This window comes from Neomonachus schauinslandi, chromosome 3, assembly GCF_002201575.2.
Source record: "Neomonachus schauinslandi chromosome 3, ASM220157v2, whole genome shotgun sequence".
Taxonomy (NCBI): Eukaryota; Metazoa; Chordata; class Mammalia; order Carnivora; family Phocidae; genus Neomonachus; species Neomonachus schauinslandi.
In genome coordinates this window covers 80114768-80133243 of record NC_058405.1, presented here as the reverse complement: position 1 = coordinate 80133243, position 18476 = coordinate 80114768, and the positions used below count along the sequence as shown (strand labels likewise).

Here is an 18476-nt window from a genome sequence, read left to right as displayed (position 1 = left end):
TGCCCCCCTCCCCCTAATACCTGAATCTTCTCTTTTCTTTGTTTCTATTTTTCCTGTCCTACTTTATTTAGGATCTAATCTTAGCAGTTTCTCCTCATTTTGGGGCTTTGTCATGGAAATCCTGGAAGAGAGAGACCATTGGCAGTTACTTTTGAGAGTTCACAGGACCTGGCCCGGGCCAGCCCTTCACATGTCCACAGACAACCTGCAGTCACCCTGTACATGTACACGTTCTCCCCTTCCTTCTACTCTTCTCAGGTTGACCTGTCAGTCTTTGTAGTGATTTCTCTCATTTGCTTTCTCCTGTGTAGGTATTCATAACAGTCTTATAGCTCTTAGTAGTTTGTCCCCATACCTATATTTTGGGGTTCACTGGGATATTATGCTATTTAATTTTGTTGTAGATATTGTCTGTGGGGGTTTTGTTTTGCTATCCTACTAGCTTTGTCTTTTTATTTATTTATTTATTATTTAATTGTTTCAGTAAATTCTACACATGGGGCTTGAACTTACAACCTTAAGATCAAGAGTCACATGCTCTACCAACTGAGCCAACCAGGCACCCCATAGCTCTGTCTTTTTATAAAGCAGTTCAGGGAGATTCAAAAAGTTAGGCCAGTTCCACCATACTCTCACTATCTTGTTAACCTCAGTGATGTTCATTTCTTAGACACTATAGGAAAAATGGTTTTTTTTTTAATTACATTTTTTAAAGATTTTATTTATTTTGTGGAGAGGGAGAAGCAGAATACCCACTGAGCAGGGGGCCCGATGTGGGACTCATCCCAGGACTCTGGGATCATGACCTGAACCAAAGGCAGACGCTTAACCAACTGAGCCACCCAGGCTCCCGGGAAAACGTTTTTAAAATGTCCCTATATTCCCTCCCTTTCCACCCCCATGTCACTTAGAAGAAGAGACTTTGGGGAAATGGGAACTGAAAATACTTTGCATAGTGTTTTTGTGTCTATTATAAATTTTTTTTTAAGTTGGTCTTTTTTTTAAAGATTTTATTTATTTATTCATAAGAGACAGAGAGAGAGAAAGGCAGAGGGAGAAGCAGGCTCCCCGCTGAGCAGGGAGCCCGATGTGGAACTTGATCCCAGGACCCTGGGATCATGACCTGAGCCAAAGCCAGACGCTTAACCAACTGAGCCACCCAGGCTCCCTATTATAAATACTTCTAAGGTGTGAGGTTTTTTGTTTGTTTGGGTTTGGTTTTGGTTTTTTTGTTGTTGTTAGCATTAAAAAATATATTTTCCATAGGAGGTATTTCAGGTTATAACACAAATCAAATCAATTGGGAAAGTAAGATTTGTGTGCAGTCTTGCCCAGTCCATGTATAACTAACTGTGAAATACAACAGCACCTTTAAGGATATCTAGGATCTAGTCTTTAAAAACCTTGCATTTGGAGTGGTAACTACTTTTTTGGCAGGCAAGAAAGTCTGTACAAATTACTTTCTTGGTTTTTTGGAAAACTTGAACTTCAAATCATATAAAATACACCATACATAAGGCTTGTATTGTTCATTTCTGCTTTAGTTTGGGACCTTCAGCGACACTAACATTTTTTTGTCACTGTGTTTATCCGCTTTTTTAAAATGAGACTCACTGTCATCGCCAAGATCTATTTGCTAAATCAGAGACATAAGTAATATACAACTTCAATTTAGATAAATAATTATAAGAAGTTGAGAAACTGCTTGAAAATAAAAACATTTCTACCAGATTTCATTAGTACTACTTTTCAAAACCTTTAAATTGCTATGTTAATGACTATTAAGTCTTTTTTTGTATTTTGTAGAGACTGTCCTTAAATAATGACATATTTGAGGCAAATTCTGATAGTGATCAGCAAAGTGAGACAAAAGAAGATACTTCTCCAAAGAAGAAAAAGAAAAAATTAAGGCATAGAGAAGAGAAAAGCCCAGATGATATGAAAAAGAAAAAAGCAAAGACTGGGAAACTAAAAGATAAATCCAAACCAGACCTGGAGAGCTCCTCTGAAAGTTTAGTTTTTGATTTAAGGACAAAGAAAAGAATTTCAGAAGCCAAAGAAGAATTAAAGGAATCCAAAAAGCCCAAAAAAGAGGATACAAAAGAAACTAAGGAATTAAAGAAAGTTAAAAAGGGTGAAATGAGAGATTTAAAGAATAAATTAAGAGAAGATTCCAAAGAAAACAGAAAAACAAAAAAAGAGAAATGTGTTGAATCTCAGTTGGAAGCTGAATCAAGTATACTTAATGACTCCTCTTTTCAAGAAGATGACAATGAAGATTTACATTCGGACAACAGAGAAGAGAAACAGAAGATTAAAAGCGTAAAAGATAAAGTAGGGCAAGATGCAGTTCAAGATGTTTTTGATAAACAGCCAGATGGCTTTCTGAGTGCTGATGAGGATGCAGATGTCAAAGCAAAGAGAAAAAGAAAGAAACTGAGAAAGACTGAGGAACTTAAAGAGAGCAAAACACTAGAAAACAGGAACCTTTTCCTAGAGAAGAAAACTATATATAAGAAGCAAAGGAATCAGGACAAAGGCAAAAGCACCACAGAGTTAGATAAGTTGCCACCTGCACCTGTCCAGACACAAAAGAGTTCAAGAGCAGGTTTGGAAGAGAGAGGCCTCTGGTCCCCTGACTCAGGTGGGGAGGTAAGTACTCTGGGGATTGGTTGAAGGGCAGTCAGAATCTCAGAGAATACAGAAATGTTCAGATCAAGCTGGCACTCTTTTTGAGTGGTCAAGAAATTTCACAAAACAAAGAGGAAACAGTGAAACAAACTATAAGAATAATTTTTCTGTGGTTAGGGAGTTACACTTAATATGTGACTAGAAGGAGCGGTTATAAATGCTGAAGATCATCCAGCTTTTGGACCTCCGAAGCTTATCTCTTAGTCTTAAAACTTGCTTTTTTTAAGATTACAACTAGAAAATTCAGGGCTAATTTGTGAACAAAAGGATTTTTTTTAGGGGTACTCAGTTGGTATGTAGCATTGTGTAGTAATGCTGAAAATAAGCTTTTCATCAGCTTAGCTTTTCCTTACTTGATATTTTTCCCCTTCTGTCTTAATATACTATTTTTTACTTAAATAATATGCACAAATATTTATAAGCCTTTAAATCTTAAAAAAATGTTTAATAGGATTTTATCCCATTATTATAAAAATTATTTTTATGTGGTATTTCAAAATGTAAATATTTTCCACATTATGAAAGTATTCATATATGCAATATTTATCAAGGGCTACAAAAAGATCTTTTTTTTCATCCATTCTTTGTGGATTTATCGTAAGGAAATCATTTTAAAGGGGGGAAAAGCTAGGTATACAAAGATATTTATGGCAGTGTAGTTTCACTAAAACTAATACCAGTCAAACTAAATGTCTAGCCATGAGGGAAATGATTAAGAAAATGTTGTTGCATCAACTTTGGGTGTTATCTCTCTATTGAAATACTAATTATGAGGTCAATGTAGCAAAAATAGAAAAGTTTTTAAAATGTTAAGCTGAAGAAAATTATACATATGAACTCAGTCATGTAAAAATATCTGTGCAGTATAAATAAAGGAAAATGAAAAATTTTTTTAAAGATTTTTATTTTATTTATTTGATAGAGACACAGCGAGAGAGGGAACACAAGCAGGGGCCATGGGAGAGGGAGAAGCAGGCTTCCCACTGAGCAGGGAGCCCGATGCGGGGCTCGATCCCAGGACCCTGGGATCATGACCTGAGCCGAAGGCAGACGCTTAACGACTGAGCCACCCAGGCGCCCCAAGGAAAATGAATTTTAAACAACAAAATTATGTAAATTTCTAAAGATCAGAAGGGAGAATGTGGAGAAATAAAAATAGTGATGTTTGGTTGGTAGGACTATGGGAGAATTTTTTTGGAATTTATTTTTAATAATGAAAAAATATTTAGAATGAGGTGTTGGGTTTTGAATTTGGTATCTTGTAAATCATCACGGTTGAGGGATAATCTTGATTGAGGAAGCAGTTGATGTGAAAAAAGATTTAATAATGAGTGGTTATGTGCCATAGTACCTAAAATGCAGCCACTGATGCCAGGAACCTGCGTTTTCCAATTTTCAGATATATAATATCAGTTCTTTCTGTCTTCTTGTTTTGTGTCTTTCATTTGTCTCTTTTAGGAGAAAGAGATTAAAAAAAATGAACCCAAAGAAAAAAACCAAAAAAGGCATGATTTGGACAAGGAAGAAAAAGGCCGTAAAGAGCCAAAGGGATTAAAGAGTGAGTGTGAATACTAACATTTTATCATTTACCATTGTCATCTTTTATACAAAGAATTTAATTTACTGTGAAGACAGTCTCTCTTTTCTAACCTGCAAATTAGAAAATTGCATTCACTGGAGAATTTAGAACTTTATGCTACTTTTATTTAAACAATTACTTTATTGTATAACAGTTCATATTGTTTCTGTAATTAATTTTTTTCTCTTCTCTTCACTTTGTTGTTTCTCCTTTTGATGGAGTACACTAGAATTAGAGATACTGTAAATTAGTTGTGGTAGAAAAGTAAATGTCTCTTTATAGTGGATGCTGAATGAGACAAACTACTGTTAATACATGTGTGTATTTAGCTCTGGGTCATTTGTATAAATATAATATTGAATATAAATTTTGGATCAGAAGGATACAACATATTGAGAATCTGTGACATGTCAATACTAGAATTAAGTACCTTATAAAACATTCACCGTTAACAGTATTTGAATACAACCCCAATGGATAGTTTAGTTCTTGTACCAAAAGTACTTGGAACACATGCTCTCATGAAGCAGTGATTCTAAGAGATAGATTATTTTCACCTGGTTTTTCTCCCAAAAGCTGTATATAGCTGAGGGTAATATTCAAAGTAGAACTGCCTACAACTGCTAAATAGCTGCCTACAACTGTATCTGAAGTTAACCTTGCACAAAAATGATTCCTGGTGGTAAGTGGGGGAAACAGAAGGGTGCCAGCACACTCACCAGGAATCATTTTTGTGCAAGGGTAACTTCAGGATACAGTTGTAGGCAGTTGTTTTAGCAGAAGGACAGTGGTGGCATGACTAGGATTATGTTGAGATTCACTGTCTTCAGTAGGCCTTTGTCAAAACTGGGAGTAGTGTTGAACACTTAATTAACAGCCATTCACTTTAGAGACCCTTTCTAAATATTGAGCAGCCAATAGAAAGGCCAGTTGAAATAACTTCATGGCTTTGAATAGTAAATCTGATCATGCTTTATAACCAAGGCAAATATTAGTAAAAATTTCAAAAATAACTGTTCCTTTAACACCCAGATTTTCTTTTGGTTACAGCAGAAATTTGTGACTCATTTATTCTCAATTTTATTTTTCACCAGCATTTAAGGAAATCAGAAATGCATTTGATTTACTTAAATTAACTCCAGAAGAAAAAACTGAATTTCCTGAGAATAATCGGAAAAGAGAAGAAATATTAGACTGTAAAATCACAGAAGATCACAAAACCAAGGAAAACAAGCAGTTACTTAAAGAAAGGAGAAATACAAGAGATGAAACTGATACTTGGGCATATATAGCTGCAGAAGGTGATCAAGAGGTTCTAGACAGTATGTGCCAAGCAGATGAGAATTCTGGTATGTGTGTAGTCATTTTGCAGTATTTTTTCAGGGTAAATGCACCATATTATTTCACTCTCTTACTCTTCTCTCCCAGTATAATTCTGATCAGAAAATAATGGAGTAGATTTTAGTGATCTCCTGACATTTTTAAATACATTTTTATAAAATTGAAGACTTAAGTCATTCTGTGATTTCTAAATTCATTAAACAAATATTTTCTGAGTTCCTATACTATGCTCAACACATTTAGAAATTATAAAGATTTTGGTTTTCTACATTACCTACTCTTGTCAAGCAGTCTGTTTCTGTATCTTACTAGATTTCTTTCAGAAAATTATCAAATACAGGCTTATTTGTATTCTGCCTTTTAATTTTGCAGTAACACTTGATAAATAAGATTATATTATAAATGCCGTCCTGGGGATGTTGGAATGGGCTGCCAAGGAGGGGAGAATCATGTGTAGAGTCAGAGTACAATAGCTGTAGCGAAGAGTAATAAAAAGAGTGGTGTGTGTGTATATAAAACTAGGACAGAATAAACAAAAGAGGTTAACCTGATAAAACTGTTATTTGTGAATCTTGAGAAACAGAGAATTTTTAAAATATTTCAAAATATATGGCAGACTAGATACTCTGGGTGGCTCTCATACTGCAGAACAACTAGATTCTGAATACTGGGTAAAACATGCTTTTTGATACATTGCTGAGCTTGTAGGAAATTGGGACACTTTCTAGGAGGAGTAGATAAGAGGGAGGAAAGAGGTTACCCACAGGGCAAATGCCAATAGCAGCACTCCTGTAGGGATATTAAACAGTAAAGAACAGATAGTAGGTATTGGTTGCAAACTCAGAATTTCCCTGGATGAAATCTAAAACCAGCCCCGGTATGGGGAGTGCAGGAAATGACCAAAGGAAGACGCTGGCCATTCCAGATTGATAGGTAGCAGGTTTAATAAACAAGGGAACTTATATACAAAGCTTGCCTTGGTTGGCCACAAGCTGAGTAGCGCACGTGCACACACACACCCCTCCTCCTGAATCTTAGAAGTTTATATAGAGGCTCTAACTGAGTTCAGTCACATATTTAGTCCAGATGGTCTCAACAACACCTATATTCTCAAGGATATGAAATAGCTCCTGGTATGGGAATGGTGTGTACATTCTAAGGAGACACCTCCGATTGCTCAGGTCCAGCCTGTGGGTCAACCCAAAGTCACATCCTCTTGATGACCTCCACCAATAGTAAAGAGCATCAATAAAGCCAGAGGTTGGTTCATTGATAAGACTGATAGACAAGCTTCTAGCAACACTGATAATGGAGAAAAAAGGATGGTTTACACAAACAGTATTTCCAGTGAAGAAAGACACATGGTTATAGATTGTGTCCAGATTAAAAAGATAATTTTCTGAGCAATTTTTTACCAATAAATTTGAAAACAGAATGAGATGGGAAAATTCCTGGAAAAATATGGTTTAACAAAACTGACCCAAGAAGAAATACAAAAATTGAATAGTTTTGTAACTATTAAAGAATGTGAAATAGTAATTTAAAATAACCTTAAAAATTTAACACTAGCACAGATAGTTTCATATGCAAGAGCTTACCAAACTTACAAAAAGGTCTTCCTAAAAATAAAGAATGCTAACTCATTCTATAGGCCCATCATAATTTCAGAACCGTAATGAGACAATAACTTTGTTAGAAAGGAAAATGACAGGCCAAGCTTATGTAAATATCCCAAACAAAACATTAGCAAATTGAATCCAGCTGTATATAAAAACATAACCTCTTATGATCAAGTTAGGTGTTCCCTAGGAATTCACTGTGTAAAGGAGAAACTGATTCAAGAACATTCTTGATTTTTAAAAAACAAAACCTAGCAAACGATGAATAAAAGGAAGCTTTCTTAAATTAATAAAACATTAAACCTTTGGCGAACATCTGTCACCACTGTTACTCAACATTATTCTAAGGTCTACCCAGTCCAGTAAGACAGTGAAAAACAAAAGATATAAGCATTGGGAAGGAAGCTTCCCCCCACCCCAGCAAAGCTCTTCATTATCAGATGTTATATATATGAAAAACTCAATTCACAAAGTTTTAGAAATGTTAAATGTTTAGCAAGGTGACTGGATATAAGACCAATATACAAAAGTTAACTACAGTTCTCTATATTTCTATACAGTGTACATTTCTGCAAACATTTCTACATAAATAATATAATCTTAAAAAATTAATTTTCAGTAAAAAAATAAATAAGCATTGGCGAGGATGTGGAGAAAAAGGAACCTTTGTGAACTGTTGGGGGAATATAAGTTGGTACAGCCTCTGTAGAAAACAGTATGGAGGTTCTTCAAAAAATTAAGAAAAGATACCATATGACTCAGTAATTCCACTGCTGGGTATACCCAAAGAAAAGGAAAACACTAATTCGAAAAGATATATACACCTCTATGTGTATTGCAACATTATTCATAATAGCTAAGATTTGGAAGCAACCCAATTGTCCCATCAATGGATGAATGGATAAAGAAGCTGTGGGGTGTGTATGTACACACACACACACACGCACACAAACACTCTCTCTTTCTCTCTCTCTTTCTCTCAATATAATATTACTCGACCATGAAAAAGAATGAGATTTGCAACAGCATGGATGGACCTACAGGGTATTACACTCAGTGAAATAAGTCAGAGAAAGACAAAACCCCCATATGATAATCACTTTTATGTGGAAACTAAAAAACAAATGAATACACAAAAAGCAGAAACAGATCCATAAATACAGAGAACAAACTGTTGGTTGCCAGAGGGGTGGGGATAAGAGAAAGGGCAAAATGGGTGAAGGGGAGTGGGAGATACAGGCTTCCAGTTATGGAATGAATAAGTCACCAGGATAAAAGGTACAGCATAGGGAATATAGTCAATGATATTGTAATAGTGTTGTCTGGTGACAAATGGGAGCTACACTTGTGGTGAACATAGCACAAGGTATAGAGTTGTTGAATCGTTATGTTGTACACCTGAAACTAGTGTAACGTGTGTCAGCTATACTTCAATTAAAAAAAGGTAGGGAGATGAGAAAATCAATTTTCAGTAGCAACACATTTAAAAGATTGCTAAGAATATTGTTATGAAGATCTGTAAGACCTATATGGAGAAAATTATCAAAACTTTTTGAAAGTTATTAAAATTTATACCATTTTATTAATAAACACAGTATTATAAATTTGCCATTTTCTTCAAGTTGGTCTGTAGTGTCACTGTGGTTCCAATCAATTTCCCAACATAATTTTTCATGGAATTTATAAATACCAATTCTAAAATGTATGTGGAAGACTAACCAAAAGCCAAAACCAGTTAACCCAGTAATAATCAAAACCTGCTGTATAAAACTGTAGAACTAGATACAGTATTTACTTTGCACAGGGAAGTTTAGATTAGTTAATCAAGTAGAGGCCTCAGACTAGGACCCTTGCAGTTGTGGAAACTAGATAGATGGTAAGTGGCAACACAGATCTCTGGGAAAGATAAGCTCTTTATAGATGGTGTGAGGATACTTGGTTATCCATGTGGAAGAAACCATACACAAAAACCAAATCCTGATGGATTAAGGCCTTAAATATAAAGAGGACTGTTAGGTATTTGGAGGATAAAGGATCATATCTTTAAGATCTTGGAGGTAGGGAAGGATTTCTGAAACGATGCAAAAAAGTACCATAAAAGAAAAGACTGATAAAGTTGACTGCAAAACAGTTCCATTCATCAAAGTTCCCATTAAAAAAGGTGAAAAAAACAAAGGATTGGTACTCAAAAATATGTAAAGAATTTCTTCAGTATGATACTGTATTAATTAGGACTCTCCAGAGAAATAGAATCAACAAGATATATATAAAAGGAGGTTTGTTATGAGGAATTGGCATGTGTGATTATGAAGGTTTAGAATAGTCCCACAACCTGCCATTTGCAATGTAGACCCAGGAAAGCTGGTAGTGTAATTTCAATCTGAGTCCAAAGGCCCGAGAACCACAGAGCTGATGGTGTAAGCCCTGAAGTCCAAAGGTCCAAGAACCCGGATTCCTGATGTCTTAAGGCAGAAGATGGAGGTCCCAGCTCAAGAAGAGAATCTCTCTTCCTGTGCAATGCAGAGGATTGGGTGATGCCTGCCCACACTGATGAGGGCAGATCTTTAGTTCATTCTATTGATTCAAATGCTAATCTCCCAGAAAGGCCCTCAGAGACACACCCAGAAATAATGTTTTACCTGCTATCTGGGCATCCCTTAGTCCAGTCAAGTTGACACACCGAATTAGCCGTCGTAGACACCAATTTCTTTTTAAAGATTTTATTTATTTGAGAGATAAAGAGCACACGCGTGCAGGCGCATGCACCAGCACGAGTTGGAGGGAGGGGCAGAGGCAGAGGGAGAAGCAGACACCCCGCTGAGCAGAGAGCCTCATATGGGGCTCCATCCCAGGACCTTGAGATCATGACCTGAGTCGAAGGCAGACACTTAACCGAGTGAGCCACTCAGGCACCCAATACCAATTTTTATAAAGCTAAGAAACAACTGTAGATTTTTTAGGATATATGTATTTATGGCAAAACCATTTTTAAAAAGAACGAACGGGAATGACACATTCAAACTCTGGATCCATGACATCGCTGTGGTGGGGGGTGGCATGGGGTGGGAGTGTTTAGGCCCCAGAGTGGTTCTGTGCTCAAGTTAGTGCCATGTTCACGGATGTTCACCTCCTAACACATTCTTTAGTGTTACTAAAAATGAAGTTTAGGGGCGCCTGGGTGGCTCAGTCGGTTAAGCATCTGCCTTCGGCTCAGGTCATGATCCCAGGGTCCTGGGTTCGAGCCCCGCGTTGGGCTCCCTGCTCAGCAGGGAGGCTGCTTCTCCCTCTCCCTCGGCTACTCCCGCTGCTTATGCTCTCTCTCTGTCAAATAAATAAAATCTTTTAAATAAAAATAATTGAAGTTTATTAAAAATAGAAAAGGCTAAAACTACCAGATGCCGAATCAAGATCCAGTACTTGGTGGGAATAAACGTAGGATTTTGAACCAGTTGGCTATGTTAGAGACCAAAATCCAAACTACAGCATACCTTTTCTTATTATTTATGTTGTATGTTGTTGTTACTTAACAACAGTCCTGTAAGTTAGGTGGTATTATCTCAACTGATACAAACCCTCATCTGTCCTGCTTCCCAGATCTTTCCATGGTTCCGTGGGGCTGCCCTAGAGAGGGAGGTCCAGCTGTGGGCTCAGATATGTCTCAGTGAGAATATGGCTCTTGGCTTATTGAAGTGTTTCTGAGCAAATCACAGAGCCTCTTCACCTTGTTTTCTTACCTGTAACATGTATCCCTGTATAGGTTATTGTGTGTGTGCTAAGTTATGTAAATACTTTAACACTTCTCACTGAATGTTAGCTACTTCTACTATTACTACTACTGTTGTTACTCAGAAAGTGAGGTACAGCCAGTTTACATGACTTACTCAAAGCCATGCAGTTGACGAATGGAGCTGGGATACAGAAAAGCCAGTATGTGTAGCTTCTAAGGTGGTGCTGTTTTCCGATGGAATGCTCTTGGAGGTAGCAAAGAGAAGTGTTGGTTTGAGTTGAAAGCTTTGGAAGAATTTCCTTCATTTCTTTGCATGTCTTTTACAAACTTCATTTCTATGGCAAGATTAACTGTCTAACATTTGTTTAGTTTGAGGAATTGGTTTTAGGTGAAAATACTTTAACTCTTACCATAAAATATTTATGATTTTTGCTTTTTAAAATAGCACAGTTGAAGGGCGTCTGGGTGGGTGGCTTAGTTAGGCATCCAAATCTTGATTTCAGTTCAGGTCATGATTTCAGGGTCGTGGGATCAAGCCCCCACATCGGGTTCTGTGCTGGGTGTGGAGACTGCTTAAGATTCTTCCTCTCCCTCTGTCCCCCCCAAATAAATACATAAATAAAATATTTAAAAATAAAATAAAATAGCACAGTTGTTTTCAATACTCCCCAATGAGTTATGCTCAAATCTTATTTGTTGCACCGCCAATAGTGGATGAACATGTCCTTTCCTAATGTTAGGAAAGCCCCTGGGTCAGACATAGGAGGGAGGAAACTAGCACTTGCTTTGTGGGTAGGCGGGAGCACAGAGGGCTTCCAGGAGGAGAAGCTAGAGCTGAGTCTGAAAGATCAGTGACTAATTTACATACAGGTCTGGTTTACACATTTAGAATGACTTTGCTTGCATAAATGATTGGAGGCAATGTATATCCAAGAATGGCCAAAGATAGAAATGTTAAGAGATTCCTCTTACTGAATCCCTATGATTTTTCTCTCTTCCTTTGAGCTACTTAATCTTGTATTTAAAATTCATAGTTCATCATTTTATAATTAATAGATTACCTACTTATCTTTATGCCTTTGAAGCACCATGACATCTAAATGTGGATAGTTAGTATTACTTGACCAAGAAAAGCAGAAATTTAATTAAAGACTCAATTACATAATGAAGTATGTTACAAATGTGTATGAGACTTTGGTTAAGACACCACACACTTAATAAAACAACATTGTTACAGGAAAAAAATGTGTATTAATAAGGCTCTTCTGTGTTCCAGATGGCAGACAACAGATTTTGAGTTTGGGCATGGACTTGCAGTTGGAATGGATGAAACTAGAAGATTTTCAAAAGCATCTTGATGGGGAAGATGAGAACTTTACCACAGCAGATGCAATTCCAAGTAGTGAGTAGTTTAGGAATTTTGGAGGTCCTTTTCATGAATCTAGATATTTGAGGCTTAATTTACCTGAATTTCTTTCATTGTAGATTTATTGAGGGATGCTGTGAAAAATGGGGATTATATTGCTGTGAAGGTTGCACTTAATTCAAATGAAGAATATAACCTGGACCAAGAGGTAATATGTCTTAGTAAAATCTCATGAAATAAAGATGGGAAGTAGCTCTTTTAACAAAATTCTATTTTATTTTTCATTTTTTAAAAATTAAAAAAAGTAATGTTCACTGAAAACACAGTAGAAATGGATAATGTAGAAAATTATAGAGCTTGTAATTCCAGCCCCAAGAGTGACCATTTGGTTTAGCTGTGGTCTGTCTGGTTTTGTCTGTGGTTGAACCTCTGCTGCTCTGAGGGGCATAAAATGACTCCTTGTGTCCTTGTCACTGTTGATGTTTCATTTGTAGTCACCTGTTCACAGCAACTGCCCATGGTTCTGTTGCTGCAGGTTTTTCATTCTGATTTATAGGGGGGTTTTGTTTTTTGTTTGTTGTTTTAATGAAAGCGTATTCACCCTTTCTTCCTAGTTTTTAGTTTTTGTTTTTTGAGTCTTTTATTGCTTAGAGGATTTTTATTTTTAGATAGTCACATCTGTCGATCCTTTCCTTTATGGCTTTTGGGTGTCTTGCTTACAAAAGATTTTTATATTTTCTTCTTCAGTATTTTTGCTTTAGTGGTGGATTTTTTTTTTTTTTTTTAAGATTTTATTTATTTGACAGAGAGAGACACAGTGAGAGAGGGAACACAAGCAGGGGGAGTGGGAGAGGGAGAAGCAGGCTTCCCGCTGAGCAGGGAGCCCAATGCGGGGCTCGATCCCAGGACCCCAGGATCATGACCCGAGCCAAAGGCAGACGCTTAACAACTGAGCCACCCAGGCAGCGCTAGTGGTGGATTTTTTTTAGGCTTAATCCTTAGGGGTTACAGTTCAAAAAAATTATTGGGATTTTGGGTAAAATCGCATGAACTCTATAGATTAATTTGGCTGAGAATTGACGTTTTTACATTTTGAGCCCTCCAAATAAGAACATGATAACTCTACATTCATTCAGCTCTTCACTTATTCCTAAAGCAGTTTTATAAGTTTTTTTCCTTTGTATGGTTCTTACACATTTATTTTAGATGTGTTCCTACATACTTGATAATTTTTAAATTATCTTAGTATGATCATTAGGATCTTTTTCCTCCCACATTTTGTCTTCTAACTGGTTATTATATATGTTTGGTGAAGCTATTGATTAGTGTGTGTGCGTGCGTGCATGTGATCTCACATCACTTTGTGAAATTCTCTTACCGTAATAATTTTTAAGTCACTTGCCTGGGATTCTCTGGGCAGAGAATATGATCATCTGCTAAAAAGTAACTATTCTGTTCCCTTTTTCTCCAGTAAAATTTCTTTTTCTGGTCTTTTGAACTTGGTGACATTTTGAAGAATAGTGATGATGGAAATGATCCTGTCCTGTGTCTGATCTGAGTGGGGATTTCCCCTTAGGCTGTGTGTGAAGATTCTTTTTCCGTTGTACTATTGTTGGTTTCTCGTGGACAGTAGCCTTTCTCTTTTTAGACTTCCTTTCTTTGTTTACCTGCTGAAGTTTTTATCAAGGATGGATGTTGGGTTTTATCAGATGGGTTTTTTTTTTTCCTACTTTAATACTAATGTAGCTTGGTCTTTATTAATAAATTAGGAAAAGGTTTTTTCCTTTTAACATGTTTTGTAGTAATAAGATACTTTACAAATGAGAGGAAGTGCACTATCTTACTTCAGTTGATTTTTCTTTTGTGTTCCTTCAGATTGCTCATACAGGTGAATTCTGCTAAGCTTTCAGATTACAGCCAAATTAACTACAGTATTAGAACTTGGTTTTAGCAGATGGTATTTAATGGTTTGGTATTCCCATGTGTTTGTTTCAGTTAATGATTGGAAATATTTTAGCTATTAATTACCTTTTTATTTTTTGTGAACTTTATGTAATTTTATCTTTTTAATTTCTCTATTTTGTCATAGCCTCTTAGAAACCAATCATATCAGTGTCCTGTTTCCTGCTTCTGAATTTTCTTCTTTATCCTTTGAGTAGCCAAACTATCACTTCCCAACAGTTATATTCATATAGGCCACTTGTAGTGACAGCATTCACTTAGCCTGTCATCAATAGAGTGGACTTAGGTCACGTCTAGTGGTCATTTCTAGCCTTAGGTCTTTCGGGCCAACTAAATGAGTATAACGAATGTGTGAGTTTCACCTGTTTTACCTAGAACATAAGGAGACTTCTGCGCCTGAAGTGTGCGATAAAGAAATACCTTTGCCATTTTATAGCGTCAAGATATGAATGTGATTCATCATATGTCAGGCGAAGTGTTGATATGATAGGCCTTACAACATGGAAGTTGTAAAATTTTATGAATATATATGAAAGAAATTGTAATATTTCTGATTATTTATTATAAGGATATTTTCGTGAAAACCTAAAGTACCTGCTTAAATCAGTGCATTTAAATGATTTCACATTGAAATACCATAGATGAAAAGACTTAGTTCTAAAATTTTTCTGATAGACATTGACATGTTTTTTTTCCTCAACAAAACCAATGAAGGATTCAAGCGGAATGACTCTGGTGATGCTCGCCGCAGCAGGAGGACAAGATGACCTGCTGAGGCTCCTCATCAGGAAGGGGGCTAAGGTGAATGGCAGACAGAAGAATGGGACCACCGCCCTCATTCATGCAGCTGAGAAGGTTGGGAACTCAAAAGGCATCAGTTTCTTAGTCTGTGGGAATTCCTGCCTGTGGACCAGAACAGAGTCTGTTTCTGTAGTGAAATATAACTCTCATATAGTTACATAACTTTAGAATCTCATATTTCAGCTCATCTAGGACTTGTCATGAATAGATTTTTTTTTTTAATCAACAGTAGTACTTTATAATTGAATTTTCAAAGTGTGATTTATCTAGTGGGAAGTGAATCATATTGAAAAAGGACCCCGGGGGTGCCTGGTTGGCTTAGTCTATAGAGCGTGCGACTCTTGATCTCAGGGTTGTGAATTCAAGCTCCATGCTGGGCATAGAGATTACTTAAAAAAAGAAAAAAAGAAAAAGGGCCTCTGATTAATGTACTAATGCTGGTTTCAATCTTAAATCTTTTAAAAATCTTTTCTAATTGAAATTAAGTGTTCCTTTTGATTAAGAACTTAATTAAAATGTTCCCACATATTATCTTTTTAAAGGATTGATATACGGAGTTTCTTATGTTAAAGCCAATATTTAAACTTCCGGTTGAAGTTGCTGTCAAATTGTGTGTGGCTGTGCATGGGGCCTAAACAGTGGGGCACAGTGAAGAGCCATGTTCACTCACCTGCTTTGGATAGAGTCTGAGTATTTTTCCTGATAGCTAAAAATTTCAAGTCATCAAAAACTATCTTACTTTTAAAGAATTTTGAGAATTAAAAATGCCTTTTTTTTTTTAATAGAACTTTTTAACTACAGTGGCTATTCTTTTGGAAGCAGGAGCTTTTGTTAATGTCCAGCAGAGCAATGGTGAGACTGCTCTAATGAAGGTAAATACTTCACTTCGGTTCTGACAGATGTTCCTGTTGGTACCTCTGATTGCCAGGCACTCTGCCAGGGGCTGGGAGTATGATGGGGAACAGGACACAAGATGTGTAGGAGAAACAGGTCAGCAAAATTAAAAGCTAGTGTGAGCCATGGGATTACATAAAAGTTGATACCAGGCTCAGCAGTGCGGATTCAAGGTGGGACAAGGTAGGGTACCTGGCTGGCTCAGTCGGTAGAGCATATGACTCTTGATCTTGGGGTCATAAGTTCGAGCCCCGTGTTGGGTGTAGAGATTACTTAAAAAAAAAAAAGGTGAGACAGGCTGGATGTGATAGGTGGCTGAGCTGCATCCTACAAATGATATATGAGCTGGCAGGGATAAACTGTGTAAGCGGGAACTGGAATAGGATATGCACAGAGAACTGGGAGTGGAAAAGAACATGATGTACTTTCATTATTATTTTACATTGGTGGATTCATCTCCTTAGCCTCCGATTTCTTCATGGGTGTTTGGAATTGTGGTTTGCTGACCATTTTGAGTGGAAGGTTGTTAAAGCCTCCCCCATGCCTCACCCTTTAATTACCTCTCCCTGTTTAGCAGTTTTGTATTTGCCTCTGCTGGGGCCCAGCCTGGTCTAGCATGTTCCAGTGGCAGTTTTAGGTTCCTGGCCTAAGATGCCATTAGGACATAGCGGGTCCTGACATCGAGCCATGCGTTAGTTCCCCGCGTGGAGGCTCTGTCTTATTGCCCCCTTCCTAGATACAGTTGTGTGCAAGGAAATTGACCCAAGTAGGTGTTTGTCTGCAGTACCTATTTTCAGCAGTCTTTCCTGAGTCAGTAAGAGAGCACAGGTATAGGCCCTAGTTAGCATCAGGCATGGTTCTGAGGGTGGTCTTGAATTTCTGTTATTCTCAAGGCTGGGATCACCTTGCCCCTCAGCCTTCTTCCATACTCAGGATGTGGACCTTCCTCACTGCTTGTGTTGCCATTTCATTTTTGGTTTATGGAAATGCTTGCTTTGTTCAGGAGCCCTACTTTTGAATTTTAATTTTCCTTGTGTGCTTCTATTGCCATATGCTTAGAGTAGAGGTGGCACCTCAAATATGAATTAAAACTTTGTCCTATTGAGAAATCACCAGGTACATTCTAAATAGCAAATAAGTAGTCTGGCGCATAAAGGTGTGCACATAGGGCAGTGAGCACGGACACCATCTACATCTGGGACGAGGAATTAGGACAACTTGATCCTGAGAGCAATTGGGAGCCACTAAAAGGTTTAAGCTGGAGAGAGACATAATCAGAATAAGGTGGTTGTTTTTAATGTTCCTTAGTTCAGTACAGGGAACAGATTGGTTAAAAAGACAAGCAGTTTGCAGACTTATAGGGACATTTTTAAAATTAAGTGAAATAATAGTGTGTACCTAGGTAGTGACAGTGGAGATAAAAGTGGGTAGACTGACCAGTGGTTTAAGAAGATAGAATTTTCACAGGACTTGGTAACTGAAGGTGATGCTTGGTAATCCTATTTTCTAATTTAGGGAACTCAGGCAGTATACAATGGGAGTGGGGTTGCATTTGAGCTGGAAATGCTCAGATGATGTTTCACATGTGCATCTTTAGCTCAGGAGAGAGGGTTCGGCTATAGATTCAGATTTGGGCTCATCGGTATAGACAGCACAATTGCAGCCCTAGGCTGAGAGTGGGGTCACCGCTGAGAGTTGGAAGGGAAAGAAAAGCAGCGATGGAAGGCAGCCACATAGGAAAGACCAGAGAAGGGGGAGGAAGATCAGGAGAGAGAAGTATCCTGAGCGGTTCAAGGAGGAGCTGGCCTGCGGTGTCTGCTGAGGCAGAGATGCCAAAGGAGGAGGCTGAGAAATGCCACTGGGAAGGAGCACTGGAGAGGGTGTTGGTGCCCTCGTTTCTCAGGTTTGAGGGGTGTGGGACTGCAGGGGCTGAGAAGGTGGATGCTGGATGTAGCAGGCACTTAGGAGTTAATCTGCGAAGGAAGAATGCAGTGTCCAGAGGGGAAGGGGCCAAGGGACTGTTTGTTGCTTCTTCGTAGAGAAGAGCTTAAAGCATATTTAACTACTGTCTAAATAAGACTGCCTATAACTGTATTTAAATTTCATTTTTGGTTTTTTTGTTTTGGTCTGGTTTTTGTTTGTGTTGGGGTTTTTTTGGTACTGGTTCCTTAAGCTTTAAGGATTTAGTATATTAAATTGGTTTTTAGAATTAGAAGAAAGAAACATGGGGAGAGATTTTCAGAAATTTAAGAAATTTTTGAATTTAAATTTAAATTTCAGAAATTTTTGAAACAAAATTGAAAAAAACCTTTCATCTCAGAAATAATATTTCTTGGTTGTTACCAGAGTGTGAGGGTGTGGAGAAACCATTCCCACCCACTGATGTGGGGCATATAATTGGTTCCAGCAGGGCTTCTCAACCTTGCCGCTCCTGACATTGTGGGCCAGATCATTTGTAGGATGTGTAACAGCATCCCTAACCTTTGCACCAGATGC

The 18476-nt window shown here is 37.5% G+C and overlaps 1 protein-coding gene across 1 annotated transcript in view; it reads left to right on the top strand.

The window, feature by feature from the left end:
• The window catches only part of MPHOSPH8 (M-phase phosphoprotein 8), a 53295-nt gene that overhangs the window by 25224 nt on the left and 9595 nt on the right, over positions 1–18476 (top strand). Inside the window, exons 3-9 of the mRNA XM_021678206.2 lie at positions 1807–2652; positions 4150–4249; positions 5365–5619; positions 12234–12359; positions 12443–12531; positions 15000–15140; positions 15872–15958. Coding sequence (XP_021533881.1) covers positions 1807–2652; positions 4150–4249; positions 5365–5619; positions 12234–12359; positions 12443–12531; positions 15000–15140; positions 15872–15958 — 1644 coding nt within the window. The remainder of the gene's footprint in view (positions 1–1806; positions 2653–4149; positions 4250–5364; positions 5620–12233; positions 12360–12442; positions 12532–14999; positions 15141–15871; positions 15959–18476) is intronic.